This window comes from Hyperoodon ampullatus (genome assembly GCF_949752795.1).
Source record: "Hyperoodon ampullatus genome assembly, chromosome: 2".
NCBI lineage: Eukaryota > Metazoa > Chordata > Mammalia > Artiodactyla > Ziphiidae > Hyperoodon > Hyperoodon ampullatus.
Genome location: NC_136915.1, coordinates 32,568,574 through 32,588,467, shown reverse-complemented (window position 1 = coordinate 32,588,467; position 19,894 = coordinate 32,568,574). Strand labels below are relative to the sequence as shown.

At 43.0% G+C, this 19,894-nt stretch overlaps 1 protein-coding gene and 1 pseudogene across 2 annotated transcripts in view; one reads left to right on the top strand and one right to left on the bottom strand.

Moving 5' to 3' along the window:
- Nucleotides 1-516: 516 nt before the first annotated feature.
- Nucleotides 517-19,894, top strand: part of RHBDL2 (rhomboid like 2) — a gene marked incomplete at its 3' end in the record, with an annotated part of 30,078 nt that continues 10,700 nt past the window's right edge. Inside the window, exons 1-3 of the mRNA XM_079728053.1 lie at nt 517-777; nt 5,955-6,103; nt 9,916-10,028. Coding sequence (XP_079584179.1) covers nt 532-777; nt 5,955-6,103; nt 9,916-10,028 — 508 coding nt within the window. The 5' untranslated portion in view covers nt 517-531. The remainder of the gene's footprint in view (nt 778-5,954; nt 6,104-9,915; nt 10,029-19,894) is intronic.
- LOC307048414 (protein LTO1 homolog) lies at nt 4,751-5,834 on the bottom strand (annotated as a pseudogene). The gene is made up of 2 exons: nt 5,778-5,834; nt 4,751-5,206 (listed from the first exon to the last, which is right to left on the bottom strand). The product of its transcript is annotated as a protein LTO1 homolog (transcript).

Sequence of the window (19,894 nt, the reverse complement as noted above, 5' to 3'; positions counted from 1 at the left end):
CTAGAGATCTGTGTTTGGCCTGGGAGCAGAAGCAAGATGAAACTAAGAAGGGAAAGGAGATTATTTACTTAAGCTGGACAAAACTGAGTTCAGTTATGCAGTGAGCGTGGTTTGGGCTCTGAGATACTTCACCTCGTGGCAAAGCTACTTCTTACACTAATGGTTGCTTTGAGAGTCAGTGGCAGAGGGGAAGGAATTGGTATATGAGGTAGAGTTGCCATCCCAAAGTTCCAGTCCATCCTTTGGGTGGTGTCAATAGGTGAATCCATAAATGACTTCTGGGGAGTCCTCTCCCTCAGTTGGGGAGACTCTAGTACTTTTTCACCATTACACACTGGTGACGAGGGTATGGATATTACGTGTATTTGGGCACCAGATCTTCAGCTGCCTTCTATTAACACATAGGAAAGGCATTGGAAACCAATGGTTGTGCCAGAGAGCCCAGGAAAGAGCCATGGCCCAAAAACTATAGGGTCATCTGTTTTTCCCTGACATTCATGTCCCTTTCAGGTGGAGGGTGGACCCAGGACAATGGCTGCTGTTCATAATTTGGAGATGGAAGAGGATGTGAATCTGAATAGGGATAGAGGGATGAAAGAAATGCTGGAAGAGGAGAAAATGAGAGAGGACAGGGCAGGTAAAGATCCCTTCAAGCTTAAAAAGGTCCACAGGACTGTCTCAAAATGGATGCTTCCTGAACCGGTGCGAAGAACATACCTGGAAAGAGCTAACTGCCTCCCGCCCCCTGTGTTCATCATCTCCATCAGCATTGCTGAGGTAAGCGTTGGGGGTGGTGGGCACTGGTGCAAGGACCCCTGGGGGGTTGCACACACACTGCGGCTTTAGATCAGGTCTAGATAAGAGACTGGAAAACATAAGAGGAGAGCTTGGCGATGGCAAGTACAGCACACACAGAACTCGACCTCACCCTCTCCAGAGTTCCCTTCCCAGGTTTTTCTTATGTTCCCAGTCACTTTTAGCCAAGGGTTGAGTTTTATTTTTCAAACAACTCCCCTGCCCATCAGTGACCACAGTTTTAGTGGTTTCGTTTCATTTTAGTTTGTGGGGACTTTAGAAATCAAATAATTTTGGGGTTGCAAATTGGTTTGATCTCATGAACCAACTTTGATTGATTGGTAAGGTCTATCAGGAACCATATGTTTAGAAGAATTATAAGTTGCCTCCAGATTTCAGTAGGAAAAAAATGGGATCCTCTAATGATGTCTAATATGGGCAGCATGTAGTGGGTTTCAGACTCTGGTCTAGTCAGCCCTCTTGTTTTCCAGAAAAGAGTGCAAGGCCCAGAGACGTGGGGCGATTTGCCCAAGGCCACATACTTAGTTATTTGGCCAGGACTGGGCTTCTCCTGAGCCTCATCTCACCCAGCTTTTTCTCCCGCACCATGATGCCTCATAAAGGAATTGACAGAGGATGGCTGCCTGTGGGGTGTGACTTTAAGGCCATTAGGAAGTCATCCTCTTAATTCCCACTGATGCCTCAACTTCCTTATCAGGGACTGTATTAGTCAGGATTCTTGAAAGAAGCAGAACCAATAGGATGTATACACCCTCACACACACACACATTATCTATCTATCTATCTATCTATCATCTATCTACATACACATGTATATGGAGAGAGAGAGATTGATTAATTTTAAGGAATTGACTCATGTAATTGTGGAGGCTTGGCAAGTTTAAAATCTACAGGGTAGGCCAGGACTGGAGACCTGGGGGTAAGACTTATAGTTGAAGGCCAAAGGCCATTTTTAAAAAAAAATTATTTTATTTATTTAATTAATTTTTTTGGCCGCGTTGGGTCTTAGTTGCAGTGTGCAAGGTCTTTTTTTTTGTTGCACCGTGTGGGCTTCTCTCTAGTTGTGGTGCACGGGCTTAGTTGCCCCGCGGCATGTGGGATCTTAGTTCCCCAACCAGGGATCAAACCCGTGTCTCCTGCATTGGAAGGTGGATTCTTTACCACTGGACCACCAGAGAATTCCCTAATTAAAAATTTTAAAACAAATTTGGGAATTCCCTCTCACTCCAGTGGTTAGGACTCAAAACTTTCACTGCCAGGGGCCTGGGTTTGATCCCTGGTTGGGGAACTAAGACCCCACAAGCCATATGGCATGGCCAAAAAAAAAAAAAATTCTTTTTTAAAACAAATTTTTTATTTTGGAATAATTTTAGCTTTATAGAAAATTTGCAGAGATAGTACAGAGAGTTCCTGTATACCCCTCACACAATTTCTCCCATTGCTAATATCTTATATTTCCATAGTACATTTGTCAAAACTAAAAAACTCATATTAGTATATTAGTATTAACTAAACTACAGGCTTAATTTGGCTTTTACCAATTTTTCCATTAGTGTCCTCTTTCTGTCCCTCTTGTACCCTCGAACCCAGGGTATCATGCTGCTTTTAATTTTCACATTCCCCCCAGTTTACTCTGATCTGTGACAGTGTCTCAGTCTTTTTTTTTCTTTAAAATATGCTGTTGGGCCTCCCTGGTGGCGCAGTGGTTGAGAGTCCGCCTGCCGATGCAGGGGATACGGGTTCGTGTCCCGGTCTGGGAGGATCCCATATGCCGCGGAGCGGCTGGGCCCGTGAGCCATGGCCGCTGAGCCTGCGCATCCGGAGCCTGTGCTCCGCAACGGGAGAGGCCACAACAGTGAGAGGCCCGCGTACCGCAAAAAAAAAAAAAAAAAAAAAAAAAAAAAAAAAAAAAAAAAAAAATATGCTGTTTATTTTTTCTCCAATTATAAAAATAATACATTGTCCAAACAGATAGTTTAGAAAACACAAAAATCCACCCAGGAAAATGACAACAAAAGCCCTTTCATTCCACCAGCCAGAGATGAGCACTGCTGGTGTCTGTACGAAGGCACATCTGAGGCCGTGTGCCCAGCCCTGAGCTCTGCAGAACTGAGGTTGGGACTGCAGGCCATGAACCTACAGCGAGACACACATAAGAAAGTCAAGCAGGATAAAGGCGGAGTCTTGTCCTCCAACAACTAGAAACCGTTTCTTCCTCCTCGGCACATGGTGAGGGCCAGCGTCCCAGGCCCCGCAGAGACACCCCAGCAGGTGCCTGGGGAGCACAGTCTACCCAGACGCTCTGGAATGATTTTGAAATCTGGAGCGGATTCACGGCTACCCGTGTGCTAATTTCACTCATGTCTTCCAAATCTGCTGCTCCCTGGGCCAGTAGCGGGTGGGGAGAGGGCTCTGGCCGGGGTGCTCGAGGGGCCTGGACACGGGCCATCACTTGCAGAGAAACGCCCGGGAGCCACACATCTCACGGGGGACTGGCCTGCCGAGACCTCACCACGTATAGACGATGCCTTTAAGTCCGGGCAGAAGACAGAGAACTCACACTAAAAGGAAGGCTGCAGTAAGGCTCCAAAGTTTCTGCACATAGAGCGGTGGCCTTAAAATCCCCTCCCCTTGACCTTTTTTTTTTTTTTTTTTTTGCGGTACGCGGACCTCTCACTGTTGTGGCCTCTCCGGTTGCGGAGCACAGGCTCCGGATGCGCAGGCTCAGCGGCCATGGCTCACGGGCCCACCTGCTCCGCGGCCCAGACCGGGGCACAAACTCGTGTCCCCTGCCTCGGCAGGCGGACTCTCAACCACTGCGCCACCAGGGAACCCCCCTTGACCATTTTTGATGCTGCAGAGCCCCATCCACCCGGGGACACAGGAAGAGCATGTCTGGGCTCCCTGGGGACAGGGCTGGCCTTTCCTCCTCTCAGCCAGACGCCCACGTCCATGGCCACAGGCAACGCCCCAGGGCTCCACGGGGCACAGCGGGGATCTGCGGGCAGGGACTCCGAGCCTGTGGATGCGACCGCGGGTTCCAGAGTGGGGACCAGGAGATGGGGGTTGGATTCCCAACTCTGCCGCCCGCCGCCCTTGGACCAGGCAGTCTCTTGGGCCTTCGTTTCCTCGACTATAAAACAGGAATAACGCCCACCTCAGGGGCTACTGAAGGGACTAAATAAAACATGAGAAGCAGGTCACAGCACTGGCGCATCTCAAGGGTCAATAAATGTCACAGTACCCATCACTCTTTCCCATTAACCTGCTTCGTGTCAACCCTGTGGCTCTCATTTTTTAAAAAATTGTCCCTCTGAGCACTGACCAAAGCCTGGGGGGTAAATGGGGGTAAATGGGAGGTTTATCCTATCCAGAGCCAACCTGAGTCTATATCCAGCCAGGCCTGCCAGGTGGCGAGAACCCATGAGCTAATGGCCTGGATCCTGGATCAGAGAATAATACATTGTTTTTTAAGCTTTATAGAAAATTTGCAGAGATAGTACAGAGAGTTCCTGTATACCCCTGTATACCCCAGAGTTCCTGTATACCCCAGATAGTACAGAGAGTTCCTGTATACACCAGAGTTCCTGTATACCCCTCACACAATTTCTCCCATTGCTAATATCTTATATTTCCATAGTACATTTGTCAAAACTAAGAAACTCATGTGCAACCCAGTGAGGGCTCTGCCAGGGCTGCGTTCAGACTGGAGAGCAGACAGGGCCCAACAAAGGACAGGCTTGTGCGGAGGGGCCCTGTGGGGGGCACCGAGGCGATGCAGGCAGACCTCAGGGGAAGGAAGCCCTTTCACCGGCCAAGCTGGAACCCTCCCTGCAAAACAATGAATCCCCCATCATTGTTTTGCCTTTAATCATATTTTAAACACTTAACATACGAACATCTGTTCCCTGATGTTTTGTCTGTTCGTCTGTCATCAAAATGAAAGTCCAGAACCTTCCGTACTAATTTTAAAGTCGGGCTGAACATTTAGTAATGAACAAAGCTGCTTAAATTTCCCTTTAATTTTGTCTAAGTCTTCGTGAAGTTAATCATAAGTAGGGTCATCATAAGGGAATTTCTGAATCATTGCAATCAACGATTCTAAGACTTTCATCTACTTGCTGTCTTTCTCAGTGGAGCAACCGTGCAGGACACATCTCCAAGCAAAAGCGAAACCTTGGTAGCACCTGATCTCAGATCCGATTTTAGCTCCATGAAACGTGCCATGCTGCCTTCCTTCAATCATACCCAAACTACTTCCTTCTTCATAGCCTTCCTGATACCCTTCCCTGTGAAACCTCTCATCCACCATCACGATGGCGTCGAATGTGTCCTGACTTCCGGCCGTGGCGGCAGCCGCCCCTGCCCCTGCCCCTGCCCCTGCCTCTGCCTTTACCCCTCGTAAGGGCAGACCTTATGAGGTCTGCCGCCGCAGACCCGCGAGGCTCGTGCACAGACGCACCAGTCCTGGGGAGGTGAAGTCCACTTCCCAGTTTCAGTCTTTGCTTTCCATGGCTTTGATAGTCTTGAGGAGTACTGGCCAGGTATCCTGTAGAATGTCCCCCAGTCTGGGATGTCTATGTTTTTCTCATGATTAGACTGAAGTTATGGGTTTGAGGGAGGAAGACCACAGAAGTGAAGTACGCTTCTCATCAGATCACGTCAGGAAGCAGAGGATAGGGGACATCCACATGACATCCCTGTGACATTAACTTTCATCACTTGGTTAAGGTCATATTTTCCAGGTTTCTCCACTGCAAAGTTACTATTTTTCCCTTTTCCTCCTCTATTCTTCAGAAGCCAGCAGTGACTTAATTTCATATTAAGTTGTAAATGAATGACCAAATAGTGAGTGTGGGAAGATGATGGCAGTGGGTATTTAAGAGGGGAAAGTGGGTTCGAAAGATTCTTCTTTGCAGTTTGGTCTATGGCTGCTCCTAATCGCTGGAGGAAGTGCCCACAGTTGTATGGTCAGATATATTGCAGGGAATTGAATTCCTGTCATCTTCTGAGCACATGCTAGGGAGTGGCCCTCTTGAGAGCTAACTGTTTGAAACAGAGGTAGTGCCCGTGGGCTTTAATGGGGCCTCTCTCTGCAGAAGGTGTGGTTAATGTCTGTGTCTGCCCCTCCCTGTCAGCTGGCAGTGTTTATTTACTATGCTGTGTGGAAGCCGCAGAAACAGTGGATCACCTTGGACACTGGCATCTTGGAGAGTCCCTTTATCTACAGTCCTGAGAAGAGGGAGGAAGCCTGGAGGTTTATCTCATACATGCTGGTGCATGCTGGGTAAGGACTGACAGTTAAGTCACTGATGTCAGAGGTGACTATAAGTCACTGTAACCCCGAGCATTTGTTTGGTGCTTTATTATTGATCAGGAACTTTCACGTCCATAATCTTGTTTGATCCTCATGGCAATCCCAGGAGGCATGTATTACTCCTGCTGTTTCGTGTCTGAGGCTTACGGGATGTAGACTCTTGCTCCGTGTCCCACAGCTAAGTTGTAGAGTGAGGATCTCAACCCATTAGTGCTAACTCTAGGTCCAGTGTACTTTGTATTGCATCGTAACTGCCTAATATTGTTATGTATGTAGGAATATTAATGAGAAGAGAAATCGTTACCAAACCAAAAGTGTGTTCCTCAAGCTGTGTGATGTTGTTAAATGTTCCTTTGAACATGTGAATCATCAGTGCCATCCTCCCCACCTCTGCCAAACACTCAAAAAATTAATTCACGAGCATTTCGATGAGTGTATAATAATGTTCATTTAGAATAATACAAGCAATAGGTGATGTAGAGCCTGCCATTTGGCAGGTACAGTTTTTTTTTTTTAATTATTTATTTATTTTTGGCTGTGTTGGGTCTTTGTTGCTGCATGTGGGCTTTCTCTAGTTGCGGCGAGCAGGGGCTACTCTTCGTTGTGGTGTGTGGGCTTCTCATTGCTGTGGCTTCTCTTGTTGAGGAGCACGGGCTCTAGGCACGCAGGCTTCAGTAGTTGTGGCTCACAGGCTCAGCAGTTGTGGCTTGCAGGCTCTAGAGCGCAGGCTCAGTAGTTGTGGTGCATGGGCTTAATTGCTCCATGGCATGTGGGATCTTCCCGGACCAGGGCTCAAACCCATGTCCCCTGCATTGGCAGGCGGATTCTTAACCACTGCGCCACCAGAGAAGTCCCTGCTTACAGTTCTTAAATGCTAATAGCCTTCTGACCTTGCTCAGAATCTGTGATTCACCATGCCCACTGCAGACAGTGAGCAGCTCGCTGCTGGTCCCTCCTCTCTGGTGGACTCCTGGGGTTTCAGATGAGGCCAACTTCATGTATGCAACCTACCCAGCCCTGGACCTTGAAAGATAACTCTGGCCAGTGGCTAAATAGGAGTCCATGGCAGGACACAGGGCTCAGAGGCTTGACAAGTTAGGGACAAAATCACCAATTGCCCCATTTCTGTGGATACTTCCACACTTTAGTTTTCCATTTAACAAGTATGTTCGAAGCAAATGTGGCTTCTGCACTCAAAGACTTTAAAATTATAAGGGGGAACAGTCAGTTAAATAGTAATGCAAGGCAGTATAGTATTACAGTATACTGTAGTTATTTAACGTCTTTGTGCCTCAGTTTCCACATCTCTAAAATGGGGTAATAGTACCTACCTCATAAGGTTGCTGTGATTAAATGAGACAATGGTTTTAACAATTTTTACAGCGTCTGACACATATAGTAAGGTGCTCAAAAAGAATTCGCAAGGCTGTGTAGGACATGTCACATATGGGGTTGTATAAATTAGGGGTGCTTTTGGATGCAAGTGACAAGAAAATGTAACAGGGGCCTAAACGAATGTAGGTAAATCTTTTGCCCATATAAGAAGCCCAGCAGTAGCTGGTTGGTTCATCTGTTTAATGAAGCCAGGACTCTTGATCCTGTGCTGACATCTCTGCTTTTCCCTTCACCTTTCTGTCATGGTTGCAAGTTGGCTGCTGTAGCTCTGCATTCAAAGCAGGAAGGGGGAAGAGGTAGTACCAGGTACTGGTGACATCCATCCCTTTTGTTTAGATAGAGGCTCTCTTAAAAGTCTCCTAGCAGTGTTCTTACCTGTGTCTCATTGGCCAGGACTATGTGATCTGGCTACCCCTAGCTAAGAGAGGTTGGGAAAATCAATACCAGCTCTTCTACCCTCACTAGAGGAGGTAGACAAGGGATAAAGAAATGGATGTTGGATTAACTACATAAATATAAACAGAAAAAGGGGATGATCGGGATGGGGATGGCTTCACAGATGACATGGATTCAAGTTGGACCTTGAAGGGTGCATAGAATTTGGATGAAAAAAATTAGTATTTCTCTTCTGGGTAAATGACAGGATCTCAGCATTATGCCACTTCTACTCTAGCTGTTGAGCAGCGGAAAGAGTGCTTGGGGTGATTCTTTGGGGTTTTGTGCTATTAGTCACTTTGTCCTCACACTGTTCCCAGAGGACGGGATGGGATAGCTTTCTTTGAACTTCTTGTTCCAATTCACACGGTGCACATATTTCAAAAACCTGTTTATGTCTGAGGTCTCCATAAGATTGGTGTAACTGTCCTGGCTAGGCTGTTCTGTGCTGAATTATGTGTTACCTCTCACGTCTTTGAAGATGGCTTGTACAGTGAGAGTTGTGGCTGGATGCACATGTGGCCTAAAGGTAAGTAATCTGTTCTGTAGGGTTTGCCCAGAGAACCGCTTCAGCGGTCTGCTGGATATCTGTTAAGTAAATTAGAATTCAAAAACATAATCCCTAAAACTACTATGAAAGTGGCTGCACTTTGTGAAAGATTCAACACCTGTGTTATTTTTTAACTTTTTGGTTTAACCCAAAATCTCTTAAAAAAAATAAAGCATTGTGCTACACGGCAAGTAAATTAAGGATTACTGTAATGTGGTATTTTGCTAAATTACATTCAGAGATTCTCCAGAGATGCTTGTGGGGTTTGACAAGTAAAATAACGTGAATTTCACTTAAAAATATTTTTCCCTATTTAAAAAGTATAATAAAAAGCATTTGTACTCAAAAATGTTATATGCCAAATTATGGTACATGGGAGATACCAACTTTCTCTATTGTTACTAGGTAACTTCTTTTTTTTTTCATTCTGGTGAACTTAAAAAAAAAACAACCTTTTTAATGTAGAACTGGGAATGAAGTTTCTCTTCCCATCTCTGTTTCATTAAAGACTATCCTGAACTTGCAAGACAGGTTGTTTAAAAATCTATTGAAATTTCGGGGCTTCCCTGGTGGCTCAGTGGTTAAGAATCCGCCTGCAAACTCAGGGGACACGGGTTCGAGCCCTGGTCCAGGAAGATCCCACATGCCGCGGAGCAACTAAGGCCATGCACCACAACTACTTTGCCTGCGCTCTAGGGCCCGCGAGCCACAACTACTGAAGCCCGCGAACCTAGAGCCCGTGCTCTGCAACAAGCAGGGGCAAGGAAGAGTAGCCCCTGCTCCCCGCAACTACAGAAAGCCCGCGCTCAGCAACAAAGACCCAATGCAGCCAAAAAAAAAAAAAAAGAATCGATTGAAATTTGACTCTACATGAGTGAATTAGTATTTTCTCAGTACTACTATGCAACCAAAACAAAAGCATATGCTGAAGCTGACATATGATGGCAGTTGTCATCTAAACCCCGTAACTGCAAGCTTATTTCCTTAAAGAAGCCTCATTGCTCTTTGTTTGACATTATCAGTAATTGTTGTAAAACAGAGCTTATAAAATAAATGTATACTTCTGGGACTTCCCTGGCGGTGCAGTGGTTGAGACTCCGCACTTCCACTGCAGGGGACACAGGTTCGATCCCTAATCCAGGAACTAAGATCCCGCATGCCGCACAGTGCAGCCAAAACAAAAAACAAAAGTGTACTTCTAAAATGTCCTTTTATCTGCTTTACATATTGAGGCTTCATGTAAGATTTTATTTTTTAAGAAAGTCGCCTAAAAAAATTGGAAAGTGGAATTCAAGTTAAGCAAGTTCTTAACTAAAAACAACACATCAATGCCTGTTAATCTCCCAAGGAAATAACTGCCTGGGCTAGTCATAATATTTGACAACTGTGTTTGTCTCTGCAGAGTTCAGCACATCCTGGGGAATCTTGTTATGCAGCTCGTTTTGGGTATCCCCTTGGAAATGGTCCACAAAGGCCTCCGCGTGGGGCTGGTGTACCTGGCAGGAGTGATTGCAGGTTAGTGTTCTGAATGCAACACAGAATCAACACCTTTGGACTCTTAGGAGGTAATAAACAAAGGTAATAAACATTTTTTAAAAAATAAATTTTATTTATTTATTTAGGCTGCTTTGGATCTTCGTTGCTGCTCACGGGCTTTCTATAGTTGCGGGAGCAGGGGCTTCTCACTGCGGTGGCTTCTCTTGCTGTGGAGCACGGGCTCTAGGCACGCCGGCTCAGTAGTTGTGGCTCACGGGCTTAGTTGCTCCACGGTATGTGGGATGTTCCCAGATCAGGGCTTGAACCCATGTCCCCTGGCAGGCGGATTCTTAACCTCTGCGCCACCAGGGAAGCCTGGTAATAAACATTTAAATCAAGATTTATTGCATTCCTCATATGTGCTAGGGTACCTGATAAGCTTAGAAATACGTTAATTAGAGATAAGATAAGCGTATAGAGAGGTCTTTGTGCCCATTCTCAGGTACCTCAGAGTCAGACAGGGTTTTGCGCCATTGGAAACTGAGTAGTTTGGTGTTCAGGTGTATATATTGGATAAAGGACTAAAGCCAGAAGGTCCTTATTTGTCAAGACTAATGATTTGGGGAAATAAGGTGATCAGGATTGCATTTAAGGAAGATAACTTCAAGAGAATGTTGAGAATAGCTAAAGGGACCCAAAGACTGGGTAGGGGCTATCATCCTGGGACTAGCAGCATATGCCAATGATCTCTCATATTGGGTGTGCCAAAGATGATTCATTAGGGTGTGAGCAGAAGATATTAGAACTCCTATCTATCCATTTATTTCTTAGAAACTTTACAAAATTAAACTTTTTATTTTGAGATAATTATAGATTTACACTGTAAGAAATTAAGTACCTAGAGGTCCCATGTACCCTTTAACCAGTTACCCACAATGGTAACAGCTTGCAAAACTATAATACAGTATCCTAATCAGGACATCTACACTGATACAAAGTACAAAATATTTCCAACACCACAAAGATTCCTCACAGTTGCATTTTTACAGCCATACCCTCTTCTCTCCCACCCCTTACATGTTCCTTTACCCCTGGCAACCACTAATCTGTTGTGTCTATCATTTTCTCACTTCAAGAATGTTATATAAATAGAATAATACAGTATATAGCCATTTAGGATTAGCCTTCTTCACTCAGCATAAGTCTCTGGAAATTCGTGTAGGTTGTTGCATGTTTCAATAGTTCATTTTTATTGCTGAGTAGTATTCCATGGTGTGGATGGAAAACTACAAGTTTAATCCTTCACTCATTGGAGGACATTCCAGTTTGGGGCTATTACAAATAAAGTTGCTACAAACATTTGTGTACAGGTTTTTTCAAACATAAGTACAGTTTTGTGAACATGAGTTTTCATTTCTCTAGGATAAATGTCCAAGAGCAAGTTGGTTGCGTTGTATGGTAACTGTATATTCAGTTTTTTAAGAACCAGCCAAAATGTTTTTCAGAATAGCCGTTTCATTTTACTTTCCTCCCAGGTTTGTATAAGTGATTCAGTTTTCTGCATCCTCACCAGCATTTGTCACTATTTTTAATTAATTAATTAATATTTTTGGCTGTGTTGGGTCTTTGTTGCTGCTTGCAGGCTTTCTCTAGTTGCCGCGAGTGGGGGCTACTCTTTGTTGTGGTGTGCAGGCTTCTCATTGCGGTGGCTTCTCTTGTTGTGGAGCACGGGCTGTAGGCATGCGGGCTTCAGTAGTTGTGGCACACGGACTCAGTAGTTGTGGTGCATGGGCTTAGTTGTTCCGCGGCATGTGGGATCTTCCTGGACCATGGCTCGAACCCATGTCTGCTGCATTGGCAGGCAGATTCTTAACCACTGCACCACCAGTGAAGTCCCTGTCACTATTTTTAATTTTAGCTGTGCTCACACATGCGTGATCTCATCATGGTCTTAATTTGCATTTCTCTAATGGCTAATGATGTTGAACATCTCTTCATGGGCTTACTTGCCATCTGTGTATCCTCTTCAGTGAAATGTCTGTTCATGTCTTTTGCCCACTAACTAAATAATTAGGTTTTTTTTAACTGTTGAATTTTGAGAGTTCTTCATATATTCCAGATCCCAGTCCTTTATCAAATATGTAGTTTACAGATATTCTCTTTCAGTCTGTAGCTTGTGTTTTCATTGTCTTAACAGGGTCTTTCACAGAGCAAAAGTTTTTAATTTTTATGAAGTCCAGTTTATCAGTTTTTCCTTTTATGAATCAAGCTTTTGGTGTCATGTCTAAGAACTCTTCACCGAGCCCTAAGTTTTGAATATTTTCTCCTATGTTATCTTCTAAAGTTATGGTTTGCACTTTACATTTAAGTATGTGATCCGTTTGAGTTGGTTAGTTTTTGTATAAAGTGTGATGTTTAGATTTTCTTTTTGTTTGTTTATTTGCCTATGGATATCCAAATACTCTGGAATAATCTGTTGAAAAGACTATTCTTCCTTCACTGAGTTGCTTTTATACCTTTGTCAAAAATCAGTTGGCTGTAGTGTTTTTTTTTTTAATAAATGTATTTATTTATTTTTGGCTGCGTTGGGTCCTCATTGCTGTGCACAGGCTTTCTTTAGTTGTGGCGAGCGGGGGGCTACTCTTCGTTGTGGTGTGCGGGCTTCTCACTGCGGTGGCTTTTCTTGTTGCAGAGCACAGGCTCTAGGTGCACGGGCTTCAGTAGTTGTGGCTCGCGGGCTCTAGAGTGCAGGCTCAGTAGTTGTGGCGCACGGGCTTAGGTGCTCCGTGGCACATGGGATCTTCCCGGACCAGGGCTTGAACCCGTGTCCCCTGCATTGGCAGGCAGATTCTTAACCACTGCTCCACCAGGGAAGCCTTGGCTGTAGTTTTTTGGAACAATTTCTGGTTTCTCCTTTTTGTTTCATTGATCAATGTGTCTACCCCTCCACCAACACCACATAGTCAGTACCACTGTAGCTATATAATAAGTCCTGAAATCAGTGAGAGGGATTCCTCTCATTTTTTGCTCATTTTAAAGATTACTTTATGCATTTTTCTTTTACATAAAGATGGGTGTCTAATTTTCTTTTTTTCTGTGATAACAAAAAGCTTTCAGTAGTAAGCTATTTAACAGATGTTGCTAAAAAGACAAACACAAAATATGTCTCTTCAAAGACATAATAGTATATTTCTCTTAAGGAGTGATGATGTAACTACTTTTCCAAAGATACTCATGCTATGAAAGGGGCATTTTGAAAACTGGTCAATGGAAATCATTCCATCATTATGTGATTTTGCTCCTGAAGAAGATGCAATAACTCTCACAAGTTCACATTTAAAAAGCCAGGAAACAATTTTCTCAACTGATTTAAAATTTCTCAGTGAAGAGTTTTAGCGGGTTTTAAACTTGTTGACTGTAACACTTTCTGATTAGTTTGCAAGAACACATGACTGATGTTAGGGAAGGTGGGAATTAATAGCCACATGACAACAAAATTTTTGCATAATTGGAATAAATATAGGCAATGATGCAATTCTTCCATTTGAAACTGGACATTGTTTTCAAATTTTATATTTTGGTAACGACAGTGATTAAGAGAAAACTTCCATGGAAAATAATTGAACTTAGAAGTACATCTTTGCATTTCTGCGTCATGATATTTAACCAGGATTTTTAAAAATAATGAAGCTTATTTAATAACGCTGCTCATTGAAAGATTTTCTTTTTAAAGACTATTTTTTAGAGCAGTTTGGGGTTCACAGCAAAACTGAGAGGATGCTACCGAGATTTCCTATTCACGCCCTGCCCCAACACAGGCACAGCCTCCTCCATTATCGACAGAATGGTACACTCGTTACAACTGATTAACCTGCATTGATGTATCACAATCAACCAAAGTCCATGAAAACTAGGGTTCACCCTTGGTATTGTACAGTCTATGGTTTTGGACAAATGCAAATGATGGACATGTATCCATCATCACAGTATCATACAGAGTAACTTCACTGTCCTAAAAATCCTCTATGATCCACCCATTCATCCTTCCCCATCCCCCAACCCCTGGCAACCACTGATCTTTTTACTGTCTCCATCGTTTTCCTTTTCCAGAATGTCATATAATTGGAATGTCATATAATTGGAATCATACAGTATGTAGCCTTTTCAGATTGGTTTCACTTAGTAATATGCATTTAAGCTTTCTCCATGTCTTCTTATTGCTTGATAAGAATTTTTTATATCATTAATGAAGTAAAAATAATTTTAAAATATTGTGTAACCAATATAGCGCATCCTTTAAAATTCTGTTTTTGTGTTTTTAAACACATATACATGTAGTGGAACATATACATGTAATTTATAAGTGAATATACCTATACTGCAGTGGTACATATACATGTCATTTGTAAGTGAATTTACCTATACTGCAGTGGATAGTTGTATTAGTTTCCTAGGGCTGCCACAGACTGGATGGCTTAAAACAGTAGAACTGCATTGTCTCACAGTTCTGGAGGCTAGAAGTCTGAATCCAGGTGTCAAGGGCCATGCTCCCTCCGGAACCTAGGTGGGAGAACCTGTCCTTGCCTCTGCCTGGCTTCTGGTGGTGGCCATCAATCTTTGGAGTTCCTTGCCTTGCAGCTGCAGCATTTCAACCTCTGCCTCCATTGTCAGATGGCGTTCTCCCTTCATGTGTCCCTGTCTCCTCCTCTTATAAGGACACAGTCATGTTGGTTTAGGGGCCCACCATACTCCAATATGACCTCGTCTTAACCAGTCACATCTGCAACAATCCTATTTCTACATAAGGTCACATTCCGAGGTGCTGGGGGGTTAGGAGTTCAACATATTTTGCGGGGCAGGGAACACCATCTGACCCATCGTGGTGCTCAAAATTTTACCCATCACAACTGTGCCTGCTTCCCAGAGCAGGGGGGACAGAGAGCAGGAAACCATCATGAGACATGGTAAAGAGATGGGCTTGGCCAGGCTTAGTGATGCAGCTCCCCATCCTACCTCCCTCCTACCTCCGTGGATCATGTTCTCCCACCTCCTCCTTCTGTGCCTGCACACACCTGTATTTCCTGGCTCCAGCACCTATACCTGCTTATCCCACAGCTCTGCCCCAGTTTCAGAGTAGAGAGAGGAGAGAACGTGAATAACCTGTTCACATCCTCTGCCCATTTTTTTTTTTTTTTTTTTGTGGTATGCGGGCCTCTCACTGCTGTGGCCTCTCCCGTTGCGGAGCACAGGCTCCGGACGCGCAGGCTCAGCAGCCATGGCTCACGGGCCCAGCCGCTCCGCGGCATGTGGGATCTTCCCGGATCGGGGTGTGAACCTGCGTCCCCTACATCGGCAGGTGGACTCTCAAACACTGCATCACCAGGGAAGCCCCCTCTGCCCATTTTTGCAATAAGTTTTGGCAGGTATCTCTTTGCCATGCCAGTCTCTCCTTCACGCTGCAGCTGGTCACCTTCCTCAAACACAGATCAGATCATATTACACCCTTGCTAAAACATTTACAGTGGCCGATAGAAAGCTGAAATGTCCAAGATTGCTCTGCGTTACCCTCCACTGTCTGGCCCCACTGCCTTTCATTCTTTTCTTCTTCTCCTCCTTCTCCTTCTTCTTTTTAAAGGAAGAATAAACTTCTTTATTATGTTTAAAAAAAAGAAATTATATATGAAGAGGTTAGAGGGAGATGAGGTAAAACTTTTTTAAAATTACTTTTGAGGTGTGATTGACATACAAAATTTTGTACATATTTAATGTATACAACTTGATGCATTTGGACGTAAGTATACACCCGTGAACTCATCACCACATTCTATGCTGCAAACATATCTATCACCTCTGGAAGTTTCTTCCTGCTCAGTGTCTTTCTTGCTTTGCTTTTTTTTTTTTTAAATGAGGGAAGCAGTGATACTTTATTTTTACCTTTTGACCCCTTTCATCCATTTCTCCCATTGCTTTGCTTTTTTCCTAGATTCCTTCATATGTAACATCATTTTAGTTTCCCTGCCCTTGCTCCTGGCAAAGTGTGGTCTTGAATTAGCAGTATTGGTATCAACTGGGACCTTGTTAAAATGCAGAATTTTGAGCCCCACACCAGACCTACTAACTTGCATTTGAACAAAACCACAGGTGATTAGTAAAGATTGAGGAGCGCCGGCCTGCACTCCGCTCAGGGTCTCCCAACCTGACTGACGGTCAGAAGCACCTGGAGAGCTTGTTACAACTTAAGTTATTCAGATCCCACCCAGATCTACTGAATCAGAATCTCTGAGAACATGGCCCTAGGATCTGTGTTCTTTTGTTTTTCTGTTTAGTGAGGTATAATTGACATATAATAACTGCTGATGTTTTGATATGTGTATATAACCATGAAACTATCACCAGAGTCAAGGTAGTGAATGTTACTCCCCCCCACAGTTTCCGGTAACCTGCTGGAATCTCACCTTCCTGCCTCTCCCTGTCCTTCCCTCACCTTCCCCTGGCAACCACTGATTATCATAGGTTCAGTTGTATTTTCTAGAATTTTATATAAATGGAATCATGGAGTATTCTTTTTTTTTTGTCACTTCTGTTATTCAGCATAATTATTCTGAGGTTTGTCTGTGTTGTTGTGTGTATGAATAGTTGATTCCTTTTTGTTGCTGAGTAGTATTTCATGGTGGGAATATACAGCAATTTGTTTATCCATTCTCCTGTTGATGGACATTTGGGTTGTTTCCAGTTTGGGGCTATTACAGATGAAGCTACTATGAACACTGGTGTACAGTCTCCGTGTGGATAAATGTTTTCAGTTCTCTTGGGTAAATACCTAGGAATAGAACGGCTGGATTCTATCATGGGGTTACATTTAACTTTTTTTTTTTTTTTTTTTTTTTTTTTTTTTTTTCTCTGTACGTGGGCCTCTCACTGCTGTGGCCTCTCCCGTCGCGGAGCACAGGCTCCGGACACACACAGGCTCCACGGCCATGGCTCGCGGGCCCAGCCGCTCCGCGGCATGTGGGATCTTCCGGGATCGGGGCACGAACCCGTGTCCCCTGCATCGGCAGGCGGACTCTCAACCACTGCGCCACCAGGGAAGCCCCACATTTAACTTTTAAGAAACTACCAAACTTTTAAAATGGCTTTACTGTGATATAATTCATATACCATACAGTTCACCCATTTAAACTGTATAATTCAATGTTTTTAAATTAATTTACAGGGTTATGCACCCTTTATCACAATCTAAATGTAGAATATTTTTGTGCCCCAAAGAAACCCTGTGCCCATTAGCAGTCACTCCCCACTCTTCACCCCAAATCCCTTCCCCAGCCTTAGACAACCACTAATCACTTTCTGTCTCTTTAGGTTTACCCATTCTGCACATTTCATATAAATGGAATAATAAAATGTGATCTTTTTTGACTTTTTTTTCCACTTAGCATAATGTTTTCATCCTTCATCCATGTTGGAGCATGTATAAGTACTTCATTCCTTTTTATTGCTTGATACATTCCATTGTATGGATAAACCATATTTTCTTTATCCATTCACCATTTGGTGGACATCTGGGTTGTTTTCACTTTTTGCCTATTATGAATAATACTGCTATAAACATTTGTGTACAAGTTTTTGTGTGGATCTCTTGTGTATATACCTATGAGTGGAATTACTAGGTCGCATGGTAAAAAAGTGGTACCATTTTACATCCCCACCATAAGTTCCAGTTCCTCCATATACTCATCAACACTTGGTATGGTCAGTCTTTTAATTTTAGCCAATCTGTTGGGTATATAAAGGTATCTCATTGGGTTTAAATTTGCATTTTCTAATGAGAATGATGGTGAACATCTTTTAACGTGCTCAGTTGCTATCCATATATCTTCTTCAGTAAAGTATCTGTTTAAATCTTTTGCCCATTTAAAAATTGAATTATGGGGACTTCCTGGTGGTGCAGTGGTTAAGACTCTGCGCTCCCAATGCAGGGGGCCTGGGTTCGATCCCTGGTCAGAGGACTAGGTCCCACATGCATGCCGCAACTAGGGGTTTGCCTGCCACAACTAAGGAAGCCCACATGCTTCAGCTAAGGAGCCCGCCTCCTGCAACTAAGACCCAGCGCAACCAAATAAAAAAAAATTGAATTGTATTCCTTTACATTCCTTATTATATAGTATATATTATTATTACAATTTCTTTTTTTTTTTTTTGGCTGCATTGGGTCTTCACTGCTGCATGTGGGCTTTCTCTAGTTGCGGCGAGCAGGGGGATACTCTTCATTGCAGTACGCGGGCTTCTCATTGTGGTCGCTTCTCTTCTTGCAGAACATGGGCTCTAGGCACTTGGTCTTCAGTAGTTGCAGCATGTGGGCTCAGTAGTTGTGGCATGCAGGCCCTAGAGTACGTGGGCTTCAGTAGTTGTGGCACGTGGGCTCATGGGCTCTAGAGCACAGGCTCAGTAGTTGTGGCACACGGGCTTAGTTGCTTTGCGGCATGTGGGATCTTCCCGGACCAGGAATTGAACCCTTGTCCCCTGCATTGTCAGGTGGATTCTTAGCCACTGTGCCACCAGGGAAGTCCCTATTAGAAGTTCTTTATCACATATGTGACTTACAAATATTGCCTTCTAGTCTGCTGCTTGTCTTTTCATTCTCTTAACAGTATCTTCTGAAGAGTCAAATTTTTGAATTTTGATTAAGTATAATTTATCAGTTTTTAAATTTTAGGAATTATGCTTTTAGTGTCATATTTAAGAAATTTTGCCTAGCCCAAGGTCACAAAGATTTTCTCTGTGTTTTGTTCTAGAAGTATTATAATCTTAGGCTTTACATCTAGGTATATGATCCATTTTTATACATGGTGCAAGGTATGGATTGAAGTGTCACTTTTTTGAATGTAAATGTCTAACTGTTCCAGCATCATTGGTTGAGAAGACAATCCTTTCTTTACTGAATTGCCTTTGCATCTTGTCAAAATCAGTTGTCCATATATATGTGGGTTTATTTCTGGACTTTCTCTTGTGTTTCCCTCATATATTTGTATATCTGTACACCAATACCATACTGTCTTGATTACTGTAGTTTTCTATTAAGTCTTGAAATTGGGATGTGTCAGTGCTCCAACTCTGCTCTTTTTCAAAGTTGGTTTGGTTATTCTAGGTCCTTTGCATTTCCATGTGAACTTTAGAATCAGTTTGTCAATTTCTACAAAAAAGTCTACTGGGATTTTGATTTGGATTGCAATGAATCTAGATCAACTTGGGGAGAATTGACATTTTAACAATATCGGAGTCTTCCCCATGAACAAGGTATAGATTTCTATTTATTTAGGTCTTTAAAAATTCCTTTCAACATCTTTTTTAGTTTTCAGTGTTTAGGTCTTGCACATTTTTTGGGTCAGATTTATTTCTATATTTCATATTTTTGATGTACTGTAAATGGTACTATTTTTTAAATTTCTACTTCTGATTTTTCATTGCTATTACATAGAAATACAGTTGATTTTTTGTATATTGATCTTGTATCCTCCAACCTTGATAAGTTCACTTATTATTCCTAGTAGTTAGTCTAATAGTTTAACTGTTAAACAATGAACTTCTAAAGAGATTTAAATAATAACAAAATCTTGTATATTTGCCCACATCCTTACCATTTCTAATGCTCTTCATTCCTTTGTGTAGCTCCATATTTCCATCTGATATCTTTGTCTTCCTGAGGATTTCCTTTAACATTTCTTTTAGCATGGGTCTGTTAGTCATCAATTCTTCCAGCCTCTGTATGTCTGAAAAAAAAATCTTTATTTTGCCTTCATTTTTGTAATATATTTTATTAGGTTTGGAATTCTAGCTTGACAGTATTTTTCTTTCAGTACTTTAAAATGTTGCCCTAGTGTTGTTTTCTCATTTGCGTTGTTTCCAAT